Source organism: Piliocolobus tephrosceles, chromosome 2 (genome assembly GCF_002776525.5).
Source record: "Piliocolobus tephrosceles isolate RC106 chromosome 2, ASM277652v3, whole genome shotgun sequence".
Classification (NCBI taxonomy): Eukaryota; Metazoa; Chordata; class Mammalia; order Primates; family Cercopithecidae; genus Piliocolobus; species Piliocolobus tephrosceles.
The window spans coordinates 146,414,109-146,436,423 of record NC_045435.1 but is presented as its reverse complement, the minus strand read 5'-3'; the positions used below and the strand labels follow the sequence as shown (position 1 = coordinate 146,436,423).

General features: G+C 36.7%; 1 protein-coding gene across 2 annotated transcripts in view; it reads right to left on the bottom strand.

The window, feature by feature from the left end:
* Nucleotides 1-22,315, bottom strand: part of ZNF385D (zinc finger protein 385D) — a 342,412-nt gene that overhangs the window by 70,567 nt on the left and 249,530 nt on the right. For both annotated transcript variants that reach the window (XM_023207238.2, XM_031935070.1), the window contains one exon: nt 17,384-17,546. In XM_023207238.2, the coding sequence (XP_023063006.1) occupies nt 17,384-17,546 (163 nt within the window). The remainder of the gene's footprint in view (nt 1-17,383; nt 17,547-22,315) is intronic.

The following is a 22,315-nucleotide window of genomic DNA, read 5'->3' as shown; positions in this document are numbered from 1 at the left end:
TTAAAAAGCTATATAAATTAAAACAATACTTTTATTGATGTTTAGGAAATTGACAACTTTGTATGAAAAACTATGACCTCTGAACCCTGGACTACACTAACTTATTTTTAAGTAACACTGTATACTGATCTAAAATGTCTTAGTAATATAGGGAGAAGCATGCATTTATACACCATGAACAAATCCCTTTTAGGTGACTGGATTTTTTTTTTTTTTTTTTTTGAGATGAGTCTGGCTATGTTGGCCAGAGTGGTCTTGAACTCCTAGTCTCAAGCAGTCTTCCCATATCTGCTCCTAAAGTGTTGGGATTACAGCTAGGAGCCACTGTGCCCAGCCTAGATTTTTAATTGTCAAAATTACTGTACTAAAGATCATCTTAGTTGCCTAAAAGAACTAAAGCACTTTTCCAAAGCAATAATTCCAAGGAGATCATACATATCCTGCAAAACTCTAATCTCTTTCAATGTAGGTAATGTTGTATCTTTAGTTGATAATTCTGTATATTCATGTTGAAAAATTAACATCTGACTGCAGAAAAAACAGGCTGTTTTTCTTTTATATTTAAGACTTGGGCTTTGTTATTCCAGAGAATTTTGTCATTGTCTAGATAGCATTACAAGAGCAAGCATAAATAGAAAAACCAAAGTTGAAATGATTTCTCATGCAAATCCAAAATTATCTACTATAAATTTTACACAAAGAGATCAAAGATGTTACTTTCCAATTACCCACAGAGCTTTTCTTTCTGGCAAAATAATAGCATGATTTTTATTAACAAAATGTAAACCAACAAAAAGACTTGGTCCTTGGCCTTATCTTCTCTTACCAGCTTCCATGCAGGTGAAAACCACAATAAATATGTGAAGAACATAAACTGTAGGCGGACACATTAGAGCCTTTTAATAGTTCCAGGGTCTTATATGCAAAGATGAGAATTTACACTAAAACCCTTAGGAGTGTTTGAGGGTTCTGCAAAATGAAAGGAACTACCTTGAGTAATGTAGCAGACATGGTGATAGCAGTTAGCAACCAAAATTGGGGTTAGTGCTAAGGAGGATTATGGGAAGATTAGGTTTAGGTGTTTTGCTGCCTAACCAGAGACAGCAAGGCAAAGGCCCTGGGAGGAATCAAAATGCCACTCAAACTCTAGCTCTGATTCTTACAGATTTCTTTATCTGAGTCAATTTTCCTAATGCAGAACTGGGTTTCTTTATCTGTAAATTTAAGAACATCTACCTGCAAGAGTTACAAATTCCCATAATCTTTACAAGCCTCCACCATAAAACTTCTGAACCACTTTATCACAGCTTTTTGTTCTCTGTCTCTTCCATTTAAATGAATCATTAGAGGACAGAAGCTACATCTCATGACTAGGAAATACTGAGTACTCACTGTTGACTAAATGAAACATTTCATCAAAGGAGTTATTTTATACCCTTTACATTAAGTTTAACAAATGCTGGTTAACAATATCTGTGTCCCTGTCTACCTCCTTCATAGGAAAAGATCATTTCAGTTGCTCTAGACCTTCATGGCACTATATCTCCTATTTTCTTCCAACAAATATTTTCTACCCTGGACTATATTTTGTGCATATATCTTGTTTTCCCATCCAGAGTGAAGATATCTTAAGGCTAGAGCTCCTATTCTGCATCTTAGTTTTCATTGCTTCAGTATCTCATATATTACAACAATATTTGTAGATTTAAGAATGAGTATGAATTAATAGAGAGATAAAAGGAAAAATAAATAACCTCGAGTTCCATAAGCCAGACTCAAATCCCTATTTCAGTGAAGGGTGAGAATTATTTTTTTCCCACAAACTCTTCTACTTAATGAGCAGTGTGGAAGAAAGCATTATTTTCTTTCTAGCTTTACCTAATTCTACTAGAGAGCTGTCAGAGAAATAGAAAGTATGGCAAAAAATAAAGTAAGTTCCAATGGCACAATAAAAATAGAACTCAATCCTAAGAATATCACTCAAAACCTTATAATTACATGGAAATTAAACACCCGGCTCCTGAATTCCTTTGGGTAAATAATGAAATTAAGGCAGAAATCAAGAAATTCCTTGAAACTAATGAGTACAAAGGTACAACATACCACAACCTCTGCACAGCTAAGGCAGTTTTAAGAGGGAAGCTTATAACACTAAAGGCATACATTGAAAAGTGAAGAAGATACCAAATTAACAACCTAACATCACAATTAGAGAAACTAGAGAAACAAGAGGAAACCAGCCCTAAAGCTGGCAGAAGACAAGAAATAAAGAAAATCAAAGCTGAACTGAAGGAAAGTGATATGTAAAAAAAATATATAAAAGATCAACAGATCCAGGAGTTGGCTTTTTGAAAAAATTAATAGATAAAACACTAGCTAGACTAAGAAAGAAAAAAGAGAGATGTTTCAAATAAACACGATCAGAAAAAACAAACGGGATATGACTACTGACCCCACAGAAATACACAAAACCCTCAGAGACCACTATGAACACCTTTATGTACACAAGCTAGAAAACCTAGAAGAGGTGGATAAATTCCTGGAAACATACACTCTTCCAAGATCGAACAAGGAATAAATTGAATCCCTGAAAAACCAATAACAAGTTCCCAAACTGAATCAGTGATAAAAACCCTGGCAACCCCAAAAAGCCCATGACCAGGCAAATTCACAGCTGAATTCTACCAGATGTATAAAGATGAGCTGGCATCATTCCTAGTGAAACTCTTCTAAAAAACTTGAGGTGGAGGCACTTCTCCCCAACTCATTCTATGAGTCCAGCATCATCTTGATACCTAAAGCTGGCAGAGATAAAAAGTAAATATATATATATATGTATATATATATAAATATATAAATGTATATATATACGTATACGTATAAATATATATATACGTATATATATATTTATACATATATATATATTTATATATATACACACACACACACACACACCACATACACACACACGCACTTCACGTCAACATCCTTGATGAACATAGATGCCAAAGTCCTCAACAAAATACTAGCAAACGTAACCCAGCAGCACATCAAAAAGCTAATCTACCATAATCAAATAGGCTTTCTCCCTGAAGTACAGGGTTGGTTCAACATACACAAATCAATAAATGTTACTCATCACATAAAGAGAACAAAGACAAAACTGCATGATTATTTTGATGGATACAAAAAAGACTTTCAATAAAATTTAACATCACTTCATGTAAAAAATCTCTCAACAAACTAGGCATTAAAGGAACATACTTCAAAATAATTAAGAGCTATGTATGACAAACCCATACCCAACATCATACTGAATGGGCAAAGCTGGAAGAATTACCCTTGAGAACCAAAACAAGACACGGATGGCCTTTCTCACGAGTCCTATCCAACACAGCACTGGAAATCCTGGCCAGAGCAATCAGGTAAGAGAAAGAAATAAAAGGCATCTAAATCAGAAGAGAAGAATTCGAACTATCCCTATTTGCAGATGATATGATCCTGTATCTAGAAAACCCTATAGTCTCTGCCCAAAAGCTCCTAGATCGAACAGCAACTTCAGCAAAACTTCAGGATACTAAATCAATGCACAAAAATCAATAGTATTCCTACACACAAACAATATCCAAGCTGAGAGCCAAATGAAGAATGCAATCCCATTCACAACAGTCAAGAAAAATATAATATAGCTGGAAATACATTTAACCAGGAGACGAAAGATATCTACAAGAATTACAAAACACTGTGCAAGTAAAATATAGATGAGACAAACAAATGAAAAAACACTCCATGCTCATAGAATTAATGTTGTTAAAATGGCCAGACTACCCAAAGCAATTGATAGATTCAATGCTATTCCTATCAACTATCAATTACACTCTTCAAAGAATTATTTAAAAAAAAAAATTTTTTTTAAATTCATATGACCAGGTGTGATGGCTCATACCTGTAATCCTAGCAATTTGGGAGGCCTAGGTGGGCAGATAGTTCACTTGAGGCCAGGTGTTTGAGACCAGCCTGGGCAACATGGCAAAACCCTGTCTCTATTAAAAATACAAAAATTAGCTGGGCGAGGTGGCTCATGCCTATAGTCCCAGCTACTCAGGAGGCTGAGGTGGGAGAATCACTTGAACCTGAGAGGCAGAGGTTACAGTGAGCGGAGATCATGCCACTGCACTCCAGTTTCGGCAACAGAGTGAGAGACCCTGCCTCAAAGGATATAAAAGAACATAAAAATAATAAAATTCATATGGAACCAGAAAAGAACCCAAATAGCCAAAGCAATCCTAAGCAAAAGGAACAAAGCTGGAGGTATCACATTACCCAAAATCAAACTGCCAGGCTACAGTAACCAAAACAGCACGGTACTGGTACAAAAACAGACATATAAACCAATGAAACAGAATAGAAAGCCCAGAAATAATGCTTCACCCCCACAACCATCTGATCTTCAACAAAATAAACAAAAATGAGCCATGGGGAAAGGACTCCCTATTCAATAAATGGTACTGGGATAAGTAGCTAGCTATATGCAGAAGACTGAAATTGGACATTTTCCTTAGATCAAATAGAAAAATCAACTCAAGATGGATTAAAGACATAAATGTAAAATCTAAAATGATAGAAAAACCCCAGGAGATAAGAGGAAATACCATTCTGGAAATAGGATCTGACAAAGATTTAATGACAAAGATGCCGAAAGCAATTGCAACAAAAACAAAAATCGACAAACGGGACCTAATTAAACTAAAGAGCTTCTGTATAGCAAAAGAAACTGTCAACAGAGTAAACAGACAATCTACAGAATGGAAGAATATATTTGCAAACTATTAATTCGATGAAGTTCTGCTATCTAGAATCTATAAGGAGCTTAAATTTACAACCAAGAAACAACCTCATTAACAAATGGACAAAGAGCATGAACAATTTTCAAAAGAAGACACACAAACGGCCAAAAAGCATAGGAAAAAATGCTTAACATCACTAATCATTATACAAATGCAAATCCAAACCACAATGAGACACCACCTCACACTGGCCAGAATGGCTATTATTAACAAGTCACTCTTTGGGAGGCCGAGGCAGGTGGATCACAAGGTCAAGAGATTGAGACCATCCTGGCCAACATGGTGAAACCCCGTCCCCACTAAAAACACAAAAAATTAGCTGGGCATGGTGGCATGCACCTGAGGTCCCAGCTACTTGGGAGGCTGAGGCAGGAGAATTGCTTGAACCTGGGAGGCGGAGGTTGCAGTGAGCTGAGATCACCCCACTGCACTCCAGCCTGACGACAGAGCGAGACTCCATCTCAAAAAAAAAAAAAGGTCAAAAAATAACAGATGCTGGCAAGATTGTGGAGAAAAAGAAATGCTTATACATTGTTGGTGGGAGTGTAAACTAGTTCAGCCATGGCGGAAAGCAGTTTGGCGATTTCTTAAATAATTTAAAACATAATTACAATTAGACCCAGCAACCCCTTTTTTGAGTATATCTCCAAAGGAACATAAATCATTCTACCATAAAGGCACATGCATCCATTATGTTAATTGCAGTATAATTCACAACAGCAAAGACATGGAATCAACCTAATGCCCCTCAATGGTAGACTGAATAAAGAAAATGTGGTACATATACACCATGGAATACTACGTAAACATTAAAAAAGAACAAGATCATGTCCTTTGCAGCAATATGGATGAAGGTGGGGGCCATTATCCTAAGCGAACTTACACAGGGATGGAAAATCAAATACTGCATATTTTCACTTACAAATGGGAGCTAAATGTTGATTACATATGAACACAAAGAAGGGAACAACAGACACCAGGGCCTATTTGAGATTAGAAGGTGGGAGAAGTGTGAGGATTGAAAAACTATCTATTGGGTACTACGCTTATTACCTGGGTGATGAAATAAACTGGACCCCAAACCCTGCAACATGCATTTACCTATATAACAAACCTTCAAATGTACCACTAAACCTAATAGAAGGGTTTTTAATTAAAAAAAATAATAAAATAAGGCCCAAATGGGTCAGTATCATTACTGCTACACATTCTGCATTCTGACCTTCACCTTTAGGTTTGGCCAGGCATCAGCTGTTAGTTTGAGGGTGATTGATTTGAGCAATCACGTAAGTATAAAATATTGTTAAGGCTACCCCACAAACTCAGTCATAACAAAAGGAAAGCAAACTAGAGACTGGTTGTACACTGGAAGAATGGCATAGACTCTACCCATGGGATTAATATGCTCTCTGCCCTCAAATTTAAACCCGTACCAATATCACAACATAAAGTTGGATGCATAGTCAATCCGACTCAGTAGAGCTTTTTAAAATGTTCTTAACTCTCATTAGAAACTGAAGTAGCTCACTAATTTAATGATGACTCTGAATGCAATTATGATAATTAAAATAGCAGCTTAATTTTATGCTGTCTCTGGGAAATGCTCAGCCCAATGGTTGCACATTCAAATTCTGAGCTACACTGGTTAATACCTTTGATTTGTATCACAAAGTAGTTAAATGTAATAAAGTTCAATTAGTAAAACTTATTGATTATGTGCATTCAAGTTGTTACTATGTATTTTGGAATGTGTTAGTTTTTACTATTAAAATAATTCCTAGCAAGATCTTCTTAGAAACAAAAATAATACAGTACTATTTGTTAGGTTTAATGTAAAACTGTGCTAGTTGCTAGAATAAAGATGTATGAAATTAAGGTGTATCCTTCATCAAGAAGCTGAAAATTTCATGGGGTTGAGAAGCAGGAGGATAATACAATTTCAGTGAGTGCTAGGAATGAGTTTATGCAGAAGCCTAGAAGTAGGAATCAACTAACTAAGAATATGAATGGATTTGTTCATGTTTGTGTGCACCCAGGCACATATGCATTGGCACACAACATGTGCATTCTTTTGTGCATTAGTATGTGAAGTGTGGGGTGGGGTGAGGTATAATGGAGGAATATTCCAGGCAAAAGAACATACACACCTTGCTTTCAATCCTCAAGTGAGGTAATTGGGCAGGAGTTGAGAAGAAATGTGTAAGACTGGCAAAAATGATGGCCAAGGGCTAGATCACTAAAGAGTTCTGATGCTGTGGTAGGAGTTACTAAGAAATTATTTTAGGCAGAGAGGAAAATGGGTCCTTGGGAAGTTTTTATTTTTAAAGATGTTTCTTGTTTAGCTGTAAAGCCCTAGCTTAGAGCCTGGTGGCAACCCTTGATATGCAAATGCAGGCAATTAGAAACTGGGTCCACCCAAACATGGCAATTCACGTGGCCTTCTTGTCCTTGCCCCACGTGTGCCTGGCAACATAGCTGCCCCCACGTATCCCCACCTATGTAGAACATCACTGCGCCCTGCATTTGCATTAAAAGGCTAGGGTGGGAGGGCTAGCTTTTTTTGCAGGCTACGTGAATAACATGCCTGGTCAAACCAATTCCCCAAGCCCTGTGCCAAGCAGACACCACTTCCTCCAGCCGGTATATATACCTGGCTGGTTTCCGTCCAATTTGGAGTGTCCTCTTTTGTCTTTGGAGACCCACTCCCTCTGTCGCTGTACAGGAGAGCTTCTTCTTCCTTCTGCCTTCTTTCTTGCCTATTAAAGTCTCCACTCCTTAAAATCACTATATGTGTGTCCATGTCTTTTTATCTAAACTAGCATAAGCACCAAGAACCCTGGTGTTCCTCCACTCATTGGAGGCCAATGGATTTTGGAATTCATAAAAGAAAAATGCAAGTGTAAATCTTAATTCAAATATTTGTGTCAGTTTGGGTTTTGTTTTTACTACGAACTCAGTAGAAACACTGTCTCCTGACTGCAAGAAATGTACTATTTACATGTTTTGTTTCACATTTCATGTCTATTGCTATTAAATATCAACCCCTTCACTTTTCCATATTGGAGACAAAACTCTCTAACTGTCTGCATGTTTTTATAGATACTCATTTGACATTCTGTCATATTTTATCATTGTTCAACTATTTTGTAATATTTAAGATTTCTACCTTTAAGAATCATTTTTTTGCAGTTGAAATATTTTGTTATGTAAGCTTATGTCTACTCAATTCCTAAGAATCACATAAAAACGAGGAGCAAAAACTCTCCATGAACTCACACCCAAACACACGAAGACACAGATGTTTCCAGAAGTGTGGCGGCTGCAGACAAAGCTACTGGGAATTTTAATTTAATTTTTAAATTTCATCCAGATGTCTGTTATATCATAAATACTGGTTAGGTATTCAGTTTTCATGTACTTTATAGATGTAAAATCTCCGGTAAAGAAAGACAGTGAAATACACACTATATACACATACTCACATGCATATGCATTGAAGGAGTTCAGCAAATGCCACCCCAAAATATGTTGCTTTGGTATGCTGACTACTTCAGTAAGGCAACTGGGGAACAGCAAATGCAGGGGTGGGAGTGCTTTCTCTGAACTCCTCTTATCTGCCTAGGGATAGATCTTCCAAAAGGAACTCAGTTGTCATTAAGGCTCTACCAAGACATTTCATCAACCAGGAGAGATCACAAGAGTGGGGACTGTAAGTCAGCATCACACCTGGACAGACTTTGTCACAGGTTATTACCTATTCTTTTGAGGGCCCATTTATTTTCTCTCCAACATCATTTACCCTCTCCTAAGTTGCTTACATCCCTGCTTCACTCTCCCCTGTAAAGAGGATCTATAAGTTTCTAAATTCCACTGAAAGTTTTCCCTCCCTACAGGATACATACATGTGCACACACATAGGTAAGGAACCCAGTTGTTCTAAAATTTTTGTGTGATTCATGGAGCAGTTATATATATAATATATCTAGGTCAAAACTTTTATTAGCCAAATATCATTATCAAATAGAATCACTCAAATATCATTCATCATAATTTCCTCATGCACAACAAAGAACATAATATATCATTTTGTTACTTTTATGTCATTCCTAATGTGAAATTTATCATCACTGATTCACGTACAAAGATCCTAGAACCACGATATTCAAATAAGGGTTAGCTTTTTCCCCCACTTCTGAATTTCCCTTCTCTTTTTCAATCGCTAAAGATCTGCTACCAGCACACTCTGCTAGCACTTACCACACATCTTGAGAAGGGAACACTTGATAAAATCTCTTTCTTTGACCAATCTGAAGCATGTCATGAGCCAGTACTAAGAAAAGAAAAAGCACTCTAGGCACAAATGGTCTCACAATGGTGCTTCAACTCCTGTGCCAAGATGTATGCAGTGGGTCTTTTATCATGACAGTTATTGTTCCAGGGATGCTTTGTGAGGGAGAATGGGTAGGAAAAGAAAGACCCCAGGAGTTAGCACAATTTCCACATTGATAAGAGGGGCATTGATAAGAGCTGATAGAAAAGGGCACATTTCTATCAGCTCTTATAGACCAGATAGAAAGGGGCATTTCTATCAGATCTATAAGAGCTGATAGAAATGTGCCCTTTTCAAATAACTTTATATTGCCTCATAAACTTCAACAGAGGTATAGATTCATAACCCACAAAAGCATTTGTCTATCTTAAAAGAAAATGTGCATCACTTATTATGAAGATGTGGAATAATAGAATATGTCAGGAACAGGCATTAAAGATAGAATCCTGCATAAAAATCAATATATGTGTATATTTGTATTCATGTATAATATAACCTATATACAAATATATAAGAGATATATGTCTTTCTGAAATCAAGCCCAACTTGTATTTTGTTATAATTTTTAATATTTGTTACATTTGTTTGAACTCTAAGTCAAGAAAAGCAAACTCTTCCCACCTTCCTTAGTAAAACAGACACAAAAGCTAATTTACACTTGTACTCCACAGGAAACTATTTGCTTGTTTCCTGAAGGATACTGAGGTTGCTTTTTCCTTACAAATTGTTGTTCTACCACATTTATCATTGGTTCACTATTGTCATAATTTGGCTTCTATCTAAATCCAAATTTTTAAAAATGTGCACCTAGATTTGTCTGCACTAGGCCTGAGGTAAACAGCTGGTTCAGAAGGGTAATGTGCAGGAAACAAAAGAATCCTGATTTGTGATCTTAAAATTGACTGACTTTGCTGTGAGGCTTTGTTCCCAGGTGTATTTGTTTTCAGTCACTGGCCATTATTTTCCATCAGATATCTTCTTTATCATTAGAAAAGTATCATCATTACTCTAAGTCTCTGAACAAATAATGTACATTCCAATAAACACTTAGAGTCAATTATGAATCAAGAGCAAATAAAAGTTCCTTTGCATTCATAGACCTTCTTAACAATACATTCAAAAGTATTTTACTTTTGGTATCTTTAAGTCTGATGAGTACATCTCTGGGTTATAATTTTAAAATTAAAAGAGGAAAAGGGAAACTGGATACAAAGAAGACTGAGTCATGAGTGAAAAGTGAAAATTTAAATTGTAATTAGTAGCTTTATCTGATGAATACATTTGCAATTCAGTGAGACTTGATAAAGAGAATTATGTAATAGAACCAGTGAGAAATGTTCTCAGACTTTACCAATTAGATGACTAAGGTAAATCCATATACTCAATAGGCTAATTAACTCCTGATTGATAGTCACTGAAGGGCCATTAGAAATGTCAAGTGTTCTGTACTTGTAGGACTAGAGAATCTCAAAAACCCAAAACAACAACAACAACAATCTCCTTTAGGGGTTAGACTTGATGACCTGTAATAAAACTTGCAACTCTGAAATTTGATGAGCAATATCACAGAATCCCCTGTTTTAATGAGAACCACTGTTCTTTCATGAAACCATCTATACACAAATACAAAAGTCTAAAAGTTTACCATGCTTCAATCCAAGAACAGAAACACAAAACTGATTGTTCCAAGTTTTAAAACTCTTGACTTATTATCTTTTATATAAAAAGTACTCTGTAAATTAAAACATAAGCAAAATAATTAATCAAGGGAGTACTCAAGAGGCATGCCACCTAGCAATGAGAGAAGGTAAAGACAGAAAAATTCCCTTTATCAAGAATATGATAGGGCAGCTAGAAAGGAATTGGTTCTTATGGAACTTTATAGGCAGGAGGAAGAAAAGTAAAAGACTTTTCAGAGTTTTAGAACTACAGTACAAGAAACAACAATGGAAAAACAAGGTGTGCCTCTGATGGAAAATATTGCAGGAAAGCAGTAGAACAGAAGTTTGGAAAGGTAGGTTGTGATCATGGGGTCCAGCACAGAGGTACATTAAAGATTTCTGAATGGGTAAGAGATGTGGTTTATGTACTGTGGAGTATAACTGGAGAGTAAAATGAAGATATGGTTGTCAAGACACAGGTGTGGAGGCAGTTAGACCTGCATAAAGGCTAGGCCAAATGTATGTGAAAGACATAGATCTACAAAGCCAGAATGTGGGTAGTAACAACATGTAAAAGCATGAAGCATTCCAGGAATCGGAGGGAAGTGGATTCTAGCAATTGAATAGAAGTGAGAACTTAGGAGAGGAAAAGACAACTAGAAAGCATTCAAATCTGGGAAGTGCAGAACTCAAAATAAGTTGTGATGGTCAGGATGAGGACTGTTTTTTTTTTTTTTTCTTTTGAGACAAAGTCTGGCGCTGTCGCCCAGGCTGGAGTGCAGTGGCGTGATCTCGGCTCACTGCAAGCTCCCCCTCCCGAGTTCACACCATTCTCCTGCCTCAGCCTCTCGAGTAGCTGGGACTACAGGCGCCCGCTACCACGCCCCACTAATTTTTATGTATTTTTAGTAGAAACGGGGTTTCACTGTGTTCGCCAGGATGGTCTCTATCTCCTGACCTTGTGATCTGCCCACCTCGGCCTCCCAACGTGCTGGTATTACAGGCGTGAGCCACCGTGCCCAGCCTGTTTGTTTTTTGAACCTGTTATTAAGTATTGATGCTGGAAAGTCATCCAAGTAAGTGAGCAATGGGCCTTGGAAAAGCAGATCTGGACTTAGGAGAAGGACAGGGCAAGAGAATCTTAAGACTTGTAAGCACAAGTGATAACTGAAGGAAATCATGATAGTGATCAAATAGAGACCACAAGACTGAAGGAACAGACTCTTTGTGGCAATAAGATACAAAATTCTAAATAAGAACTAAGGCCATGCCTGACAAAGTTTAAGGCACACACCCCTATACGTAGAGAATAAACTACGTTCTAACTGTCACAGCATTTTTCTTTTCTCTAGCAGCTTGTTTCTCTAGCTTGTTTACAAGCACTGGACTCAAGATAAGCAATATTGAAACAATTGCAGCTCAGTGACCACCAGACACTGCCTAACACTCCCTGACTTTTCACAAGCCATAACTACAGCTTTGACTGGACAAGAGACTGACTTCGGTAACTTTCTCTTAATAAGAGACCACTGGCCATGGACTGGTTCTGGCCAGTTTACAGAGGCTGCATATGTAAGTGCCTTCATGTCCCTGTTTCAGCTTTTGATTCATAGGACCTAATTGTTAATTTACTTAAAGTCTCTACCCCAAAATGAACATGGGTCATATGTAACATGCATGTTTCCTTACTATGCATGCATACATCCCGTCTTTGTGAACATTCATAGCTCCTCCTATATCCCTTGAATATGTATACTTGGCCAACTGTTTCAGCATAAATTCCTGTTTTATCTCTCCTCCCTCAAAGTACCTGTTCTCAGATTCTGCTGGAGGCTGTGCTTCCCAGACTGTCAGGATGGCCACCCTGCAGGCTCTAACTCATTATAAGAAATAAAGCTCTTCTCTCCAAATTTGTAGATCTCGTGATTTAAGTTAACAATAGAATGTTATACTCTTGCTGACTAATATCTGTTTTGCTTCTCTAGAGGAGAATTATTCTTCCCTGCCCCATTGTAATCAGGCTTGGCCATGTAACTTACCAGTGAAAAGTGAGAGAAATATTACGTGCCAGTCCACTAAAAAGCTCTAAGAGCCTTTTTTCCTCTTCCATAGAATTCTCCAGCTAATGGTTGCTTCATCAGCCTAGTCCTAGAGTTAAATTAAGATGAAAGAAAAACCACAGCTGATATGTAGTATGAGTGAGAAATAATTAGATATTGCAAAAGCTACTAGGATTTTAGAAGTTGTTTATTACTGCAATATAACCTAGCCTAACCTAACTGATAAACAACGTGAATGAGATTCCCTAAGAATCAAAAGTAAAGAAAGATCAGAGAATGACCTTGTGCAGAACTTATTCAGACAATTCTGAATTTGTCATTTCATAGAAGAACAAAAACACAACTTAGTTACACTTGCCTAGTTTCTTTGAGTATAAATTTTAAATTTTTGCCATTAGTTTTTCTAAATAAAAATCTTGGTATTTAAAAACATTTGCTAGATTAGACAATGATTCTGACTATCTTTGGAAATGCTCTATGAAATATTCTGTGATGAACAGTAACCACTCTTAACAATTTAGAGTGCTCAATATATTTTTTTAAAATATTACTTTTGCCTGTAAACTTTTATACATGTAAATTCACCAGCCTGACACTCTTCATTAGATCACAAGAACTAAAATTGTTCTTTAATGTTAGGAAATGTGTTTTTGCCTTGAGATAGATGAACTAGGCATTCTTTCTGTGAATAGTCAGTGGCTGATCACTGAATACGATTTTCTGCTCAGCACTCTAGCAGAGTGGCATAATGAGTGAGAGAAAAAGGCAATACAAAACCCAAGATCATAAAGTTAGCAAACAGGAGCTAACCCCATGGTTTAGATATATGTGTCACCCTCAGGCAGCAGATAAAACCTTATTATTTATACTAATAAATAATATATGACTTGAAAATTTAAGAGGAATTATTAATCAAAATTGTCTTTATATCAATCAAATAGGTTTACTATGAAAATTTAGTTTTTATGAGTATTCATTCTATCTCTTGTATTTTAGAGAAAACCGCCAAATCAATTTTCTAATTAAAGTCCATACTATTTCTTGCCTTTTTCACTATTGTTGCCCCAACCCTCTCCAGGGGTTCTCATTTACCAAAGTATGACACATTTAGCATTTTTCAAAGGAATTAGTTTGGGCTTTTAAAATATATACAATTAGATTAGTTTTTTTATATAATTAGATTTTTCTATTAAAATTATTTGATAAATTAGTAAAATGTGATTTCATGTGTCTCTATCTTTTATATATGAACAAGCCTACAAATCACAAAACATTCTTGTGCATTACCAGAAAAATTGTATTTTTTTATTATTAAAAAATGCATGATCTTTGATTCTAGAGTCTTGTCTACCTCTTCTTCTCCTTCTGCCGAGTATTTAACTATTCTACAAAATTAACTCAGAGTCCTTTTTTTTTTTCTGAAATGGGGTCTCACTTATTTTGCCCAGTCTAGTCTCAAAGTTCCAGATGCAAGGGATTGTTTGTGCCTCAGCCTTCCAAGTAGGTGGGTCTATAGCCACATGCCACTGTGCCAGGCTCCGACTCATTTTGTTTCAGAGTGGTACTAATCAGTATGAGGAAGCACATAGTAATAAAAAGAACATGTAATTGCTTTAAGAAAACTCAAATTTGTTAGCCTAGATGCCTCAGGTTTATATTGCAATACGAATAGAATAAGGGTCTGTGAAATGGGTGTCTTTTCTCATAGGCAGTTTTGTGTAAATTCAGTTTAAAGAGAATTTGGCTCAAAATATCTGATGAGTGTGCTGGAACTCTTAGTCTCTCAACCTATATAACTTGCTTGTTTGTTTTGTTTTTTCCTGATACAGGTCCTCATGGATTAGGAAAGCAAGGTCTTTCCTAATGTCCATCACTTCCTTCTTTTGGCTTTAGAATATTTGCACCAACTTTACAGACTTTACTATCTCTTCTGCCCTTTTGAAATTTTCTCTAGCTCCAGCTTAGAAGGGTGTTTCATCATCTCAACACTATTCCCACTGTTAGCTAAATTCTGGCATGTTTATGTTGTCTTCAAAAGACCAATGCAAAGTTTGTTAACATTTCAGCTTCTAAAAGGACAGAGCCTGGAAGACTGCCACCTTTCAAAGTCGTAAAAGAAAATAAAATTTAAGGACCCTCTAAATTGATTATGCCAAGCATAGTGGGGGGCAGGTTAAGCACTGGAGACTGAGTCACATAATATGTTTGCAATTTCTGCTTCTTTAGGGTTAATTTTCTTCCTCATTGTTCCTGTTCTGTAAATGACTAGGAGAGACCAGATACCAGACTGCCTCCCCCTTCCAATTACTGATATTTGTTATAGATTAACTGCATCCTTTATTGTCCTGTACCCAAGACTAGATGGTGCAAAGACCCCATAAGAATTATATCCTCAGTATAAAATGTTAACTATACCTTTCCCAAAAGAATAAGACCACCCCAACCAATGTCAGATTATTGTTAACTAAGCATTAAGCCTTATATAGAAAGAGGTGTTGAAATTCTATTAAACTTCCCTAAACTTTGTCAATAAAAATGATACTAAACTTCTACACTTTGGAATACTGACTTCCATTCTTTGGAATCTGTGTTTTCTGGGCAGCCACCCTCCAACTTTACACTTGGATAAACTCTCTTTAAACTAAATTCTGACTCTTTGGATTATTCTAGGTTGACACATTCTAGTCTGTAAGTTAAGAGATGAAGGTATGTGGTCACAACTCGTTTACTTAACAGAGGCAACACACTTGGGGGCTTTTCTTAACCCAAGTTAGCAGCTCTACCTGCCATACATACATTATTAAATGATGTGCATCCTTAATGAAACAAATATTTTCATATTTTAAAAAGGTCAAGATAACCCAAACATGAATTCTTGATTACAAAAGTCTAAAAGTAGAAAAAATTGGGAGCAAGGAAAAATGTCACTTTAACCGTTTACATCAAACTCATCTCTTTGTTCTTCCTACCTACTACCTTCTTTGCATCGAAAGGCTTCAGGATTTTTCTGCACTTCTCTATGCCAGATGCTGCTTTGGTGATCCCCCACTCATTCTCTTTCAGTCCTCAAAATAAAGCAGTTAGTCTTAGATGATTAGAGAAAAGACCAGTACTTTCCCTAAAAGGTTTTACATCTCAGTTAACACAATGGCACAATCCAGCTCTTGCTCTGGATAACAAAGAAGTGAGTATGACATGCCTGTCTTTTTTTCCTCTTTAGTATGTGGTGGCACAAACTTGGCTATATCAGAGAACCAAACCAAAGGAGTGAAATAAGCCTCAGTCATTCAACAGACATTTTACTCAGCATTTACCCCATGCCAGACCAGGTGCCAGCATACAAAGATGAGACATGTGTTCAGGCTGAGGGAGGACACAGGGTTCTTAGGGAGGGCAGCATGATGCATCTACCAGTAATACCTGGGTAAAGAAAATACAAAATGCCATAGGAACTCAGAACATCATTATCCCTTACAGATTCACTTGCAGCATCCCCAATCCTTGCAAGAGCTGATACGTGTCCAGTAGATGTTACACTGTGTAATAAGATTGTTGTAATCTATTCTATTCATTCACTGTTTATTTTCTATTTTCATCAGTCATACCCAGAAGATTCTCTTTTAGTTAAGACACTACCATTGGTGATGATATGAACATTTTCTCACCATTGCCATTCACATGGACTGGAGAACAATTGATGTGTAACAGTTTCTGTGTTCTAGAAAGTGATTTATTAGGGGTATATCCATGAATCACACAGGAATATTTTCTCTGTAGATTTTGAAAACCAGTGGTCTTATATTTAAAATGTCAGCTTAGGGAAACCTCACTAGCTTCCCCTATTATGAATAAGCTGGTCGTTGGCAGGAGCTATCCCAAGGGGCCATTCAGGGGCCATTATTTCACCATGAAGACTCTGTTAAAAAGAGTAATTGGTATCAATAACACTTACCTGTGTTTGCAGAGGGAAGGTTACCCAGCCATAACAAGCCCAGTATCACACAGCCACTACTTAAAACAATGCGGTATTTGGAATTTATGAGAATAAAGCCTGTCTGTAATAATGCCCTTATTGGGGCCTTCTCGATTCATTTAGCATACTTTGTTGTGTACTCACAGTTAAATCAAATCTGCCATGCAGTTATAAGCTAAGGTGCTGCATACAAGATGCAAATACTGCACACTGAAAAGGTTCATTTCTCAAAAAGAGTTATGGGGTACATGGCTTCAAATGCCTTTTATGACTATTCCTCTGAAACAGCCACAGGACTCTTGCAACATGCAAAATCTGGAATATAATTAGTGATTATCTTAATCTCATAGGGGTTTGGAAAAATGAGAGGAAACAATTACCATTATACAGAAAGATGGCTCAAGCATGAATCAATGTGGCAGGCACATAAGTAAACAGACAAGGGGCTAGACGAGGGCGGGAACCCCCAGTGACGATGAGGAGGACAACAACAACAAAGATCATTGCTTAACCTGTTTTGTCAGAGCTGGTATTGATGGTATTGGTAGTGATGGAGGTGAAGGTAGTCTTTGCGCTGTCCTTGGCAGTTACAGATTTCTGCTTATTTTTCATGGCTTCCAGTGCTTTGAGCTTCTTGGCATGTTTCGTGCCTTTGTAGTGGGCCGCAGCCTGGCTCTACAAAGGAGAACAAAATGAACCATGCAATCAGGCTCATTTCTAAACTGGCATTCTCTGTATTACTGCAAATACAGACTCCCTTTCAATAACAGGTACCATTCGAGCTAATTCTGGCCATGGCCAAACAGTGGGGTTCTGTTTAGAATGATGCTAGAAAGCAATGGGAATCCAGTTCTAAAACCTCAGGATAGAAGGAAGAAATATTCTATCGTTTATCTTAAGAGAAATGTAGCTGAACACTGACACATCAACAACATTTTCTTTGTGAGAGTGGGGAAAAAAAAATAAGAATTTACACCCGTATCGTCTTTGTTCTGCCACAGAAGATGCTGGGCTCCCAAAGATTAACAAGAGCCCTAGAAAAGAGTAGCTTTCACCTTCTAGGCATGGAAAATGCATTTTCTCTTTCTACAGTGTGTCGTATAATACAGTCCTCAACAGGTGTCTACAAGGAAAGGTTCATAAAACAGGGGACATAAGCACCCTGGAGACTGAAATTGAAGCTTTAGAGTTCTAAAGCAAATGCATTGCTTAAGTTCAAATGGAACATACAGAAGCTGGGCAATTTCAGATTCTTTCTCCTCGCTTCTTACTGAGGGTAGTCTGAGAAGTTCAATTTAGTGTCATTTTTTCAGCACATGGATCTTTCACGCCCCAGTCCATTGTCAGGAGGTTCCAGTGTGTTTGGACTACCTAATGGGGACAATCCAATTCTTTCGCTTGTGCCTTCTGACATATATATATATATATATGGTTTAGAGTGATATGCATTTTCTCATGTTTTATTTTCTTAAAAGCATTTGTGTGTGTGTGTGTGTGTGTGTGTGTGTGTGTGTGTGTAGGGGAGCAGTATAGTGAAATACATTGATTGCCGGGCGTGGTGGCTCATGCCTGTAATCCAAGCACTTTGGGAGGCTGAGGTGGGTGGATCACGAGGTCAAGAGATCAAGACCATCCGGGCCAACATGGTGAAACGCCATCTCTACTAAAAATACAAAATTTAGCTGGGTGTGGTGGTGCACACCTGTAGTCCCAGCTACTCAGGAGGCTGAGGCAGGAGAATCACTTGAACCCGGGAGATGGAGGTTGCAGTGAGCCGAGATCACGCCACTGCACTCCAGCCTGGCGACAGAGCAAGACTCCATCTCAAAAAAAAAAAAAAAAGAAATGCATAGAGATAGAAAATCATATTTAAATAAGTGTATGTTTATTAATGTTTATTTATTGGGGGAGAAAAGACTTTGCAGTTGGTGGGTAGGGTAAGGGTGACCAGGAAGATTCTTAAATTAGGTTTTCCAGGTCTTAACCTTTCCAAATGTCCCCCACAAAAGGATATCTCAGTAGAGGATTATTCCTGTTAGATTATCCATTACTTCCCATTGCTTGTTTAAACTAAATATTTCACTTTGCCAAAAAATAATAATCACATTGTCCTCTTCATTACAGCAACTGTGATAACTAGGGTGTTGCAATATAATCTATTTTAACAAATAATTAAATAGTCCACATCTTCATTGGCATCATTCTAGCAAGATATCCTCAAAGGACTAGGTACCCTTATTGAAAGAACACTGGACAAGGAAATTATATATTAGAAACAGTTTGAACAGAGAGCACACTCATGCATCAGTTACAAGTTTTCCAACAACACATAACATCAAAAGACATAGTGTGAGCCAAAATATGAAGTAAAGACATGCTATAGTTAATTGAGGAACCAGTGATAGATTGGATTAAGTTGATCCTACATGGAGAATATCACTTTGAGGACAAAATTTTGTCCTTTATTTTTTCCCTAATTCTCATTTTTAGTATATCAAGTCCTTTGGCCATAACTTTTGAGAACGATACGCTGTATTCAATTAAAATCACAGAATAGTCAGTCATCTTCTTTAGGCATCTGGCTATATCATTTCCCTAAAAGCAGAGTTTCTCTTCTTTTGCAAGTAACCCTTTCCTTGGTGATACAAGTTAATGTTTAACAGATAATATATATTAAAAGATGGGGGGTGAGATTAACTGTGCTATCTCCATTTATACCTCCAAAATATACATTTCATAGGTTCCTAATAAATCTAACATTCTCAGTGACATTTAAAATTAAACAATACTTAACATATCATAGGACCAGGTGATTATCACTATTTTTGAAATTAAGAAACTTACTACAAAAGAAGCCCACAAGTTAAGAAAGTCTTACACCAAAAAAACACACAAAAACAAAACAAAACAAACCCAAATACCAAACAAACAAAAACCTCTCTGCACAGGCAAAACTAAACCAATGCCCTCTAACAAGTGAAACAGCTCGGAGAGTTGCGGGAAGAACAGAGTGACAAAATGACCAGAAGTTGATAGGCTCCCAACAGACACACTTAATATCTTAAAATGCAAAATAAGACAAAATGAAATGCATACTCACTCGTTTATTGAATGACAGTACCAAAACACCTTGATAATAATTATTTTAATTATAAATTATCTGATTTAAAGGCAAATAAATCTTTTCCAAATTAAAAATAAATAAATTATATGAGGGTCCAAGGTGTTATAGATAAACCAAGAAATGTAGAATTTAGGAGAAAATGAGTATAGTGGGGTGATGGTTGCAGAGGACATCAATATCAATATGATTGTAATTGTGCAGGGTATGTGTGTTGGGGTGGAAGTAGGCACACAGGTTGGAAGGCTAATAGAGACAGTTAACCCTTCTAGATATTTTAAATTTTCTTTATCATTGACTTTTATGTAATGTTTATAGAATTTATTGGACTGTTCCTAGATTATCCTACCATAATTTTTTCTAATTTATCTATAGTGACCCCATAACTCTAAGTCTACCTTGATTCAGGTGTGCTGTATAACAGTGTATTCCCTGTGTGAAGGCAGAAAACCCAGCCAGTCTCCTTCCCCTTTAGGCCACTTGATAGATGCAGATAGACACATAGATTAAAGCAGATAGATTATTTATCCATATTTTATCTTTCTGTGACTGTAAAAAAGCTGCAGCCTAAGAAAGAATTTTACTGAGAGATTTCCTTAAAGCACCAGTTGGCCTGGGATGTCTCTTTGGGCCTCCTCTGCTTTTCTTTTGAGCAGAGAAGTGTAGGATAGTTATACCATATACTAGCACAACAAATTCCCTATGAGATTGTGTCCTATTATTTATCAGCAATTTTCTGAGGCAAGTCATTCCCAGACGCCTGGGAATTCCCAATACACATGCAAATAATTATTTTTCACAGACATGACTTCTAAGTTAAATAAGTAACTGTACTAATTCATTGTACCATATTTCAGAATTTTGTATTTTAAAACTAAAGCAGAACCGAGTGATCATAGTACATATGGATGTGAGCAAAACAGTAAGATTTGAGCTTTAACAACTCACTTTAATTAAACTGAATTAAGTTTAGCCTAAAGCTACCTTCCCACCTATCTTAAATTTGCCCTAAAAGTTTCTGCATACATAGTAAACTGTAACCTAACTTGATGTATAAACAGACTGTTACTTACTGCATAACAAGTAGAGGAGTCTAAACCAGTCACAGCAACTGAACTTAAGTCAACCACAGGCGGCCAACCGTTCAAACCAAGTTCAAATAGGACAAACCGGGAGAGTTAACCAATCAGGCTATCTCTGTACCTCATTTCTGCTTGCTGTATGTCACTTTCCTTTTTCTGTCTGTAAATGTTACTCAGGCACGTGAGAGCCCTGGAGTCTTCTTATTAAACTTTTCCTGGTTCCAGAGGCTGTCAAATTCTTGTATTGTTCTTTGCTCAATTAAACTCTGCTAAATTTAATTTGTCTATAGTTTTTCTTTTAACACTTTAAATAATAAGTGGAATATTAGCACATTGTGTTATAAAATCCACTATGCCAATCTTGAAATAGCACATGACACCATTAAATCTAATAAGTGTCATCCCAGAGGCAAGTGCTGACATTAAAGATATGCACACACGTGTTCCTGTAGAACAGAACGCTATTTTAGATGTAATCACCACATTTTAGTCATCAGTAGCCAGCCACTTTCCAATCTTCAAATTTTATCTTCAATATTTCAAAATGGTCTTTAGTTGAAATGCAACTGAAGTTTCAGTAGATAAAAATAAGTCTTAATTAGCTAACATTTGAGAGAGGGGTTTTGTCATTTTGAAACATGCACATGCACATTTATCTCATTTGGCTAAGTAAGAAACCTCTGTATAAATTGTTATTGCCCTATAAAATTCACTGAGAAGTTACTCTTTAGGTATTTCTTTTATTCCATTAGCACCAATACCTTGCATACTTTTTACATCTCTTTTACAAAACATGTCTTATGCTTTTTAAAAACTCAGACAGTTATTATAAGCATATATATCCAGTAACCATAACTAATCAATTTTCATGAACACAAATAATTTCAAAAAGAACAAGGTGGCCTTTTTAGCTTGTGATATTATGTAATTTTATCATACATTAAATTTGTATTAAAAGAAAATAAACATTATCACATTGATGGAATTCAGGACATGCCACCCCAAAATATGACTGGAGTGAAACTGCCCTTGCAAAGATTATGAAAGTAAGAGAAGTTCAGCACGACTGACTCCATCTTGCTTATAACCTCGCAGGTGGGCCATTTTAGCTCATTCCTGGGCGTGGGCCAAGCTAACCATGGGAGAAATTTAATTTATAGTTTAATATTGAAACAAGGATAATAGTCCCTTCCTAAAATTGATCCCCGCCTTGTTCAGGACTGAAACCACCTTAGACCTAC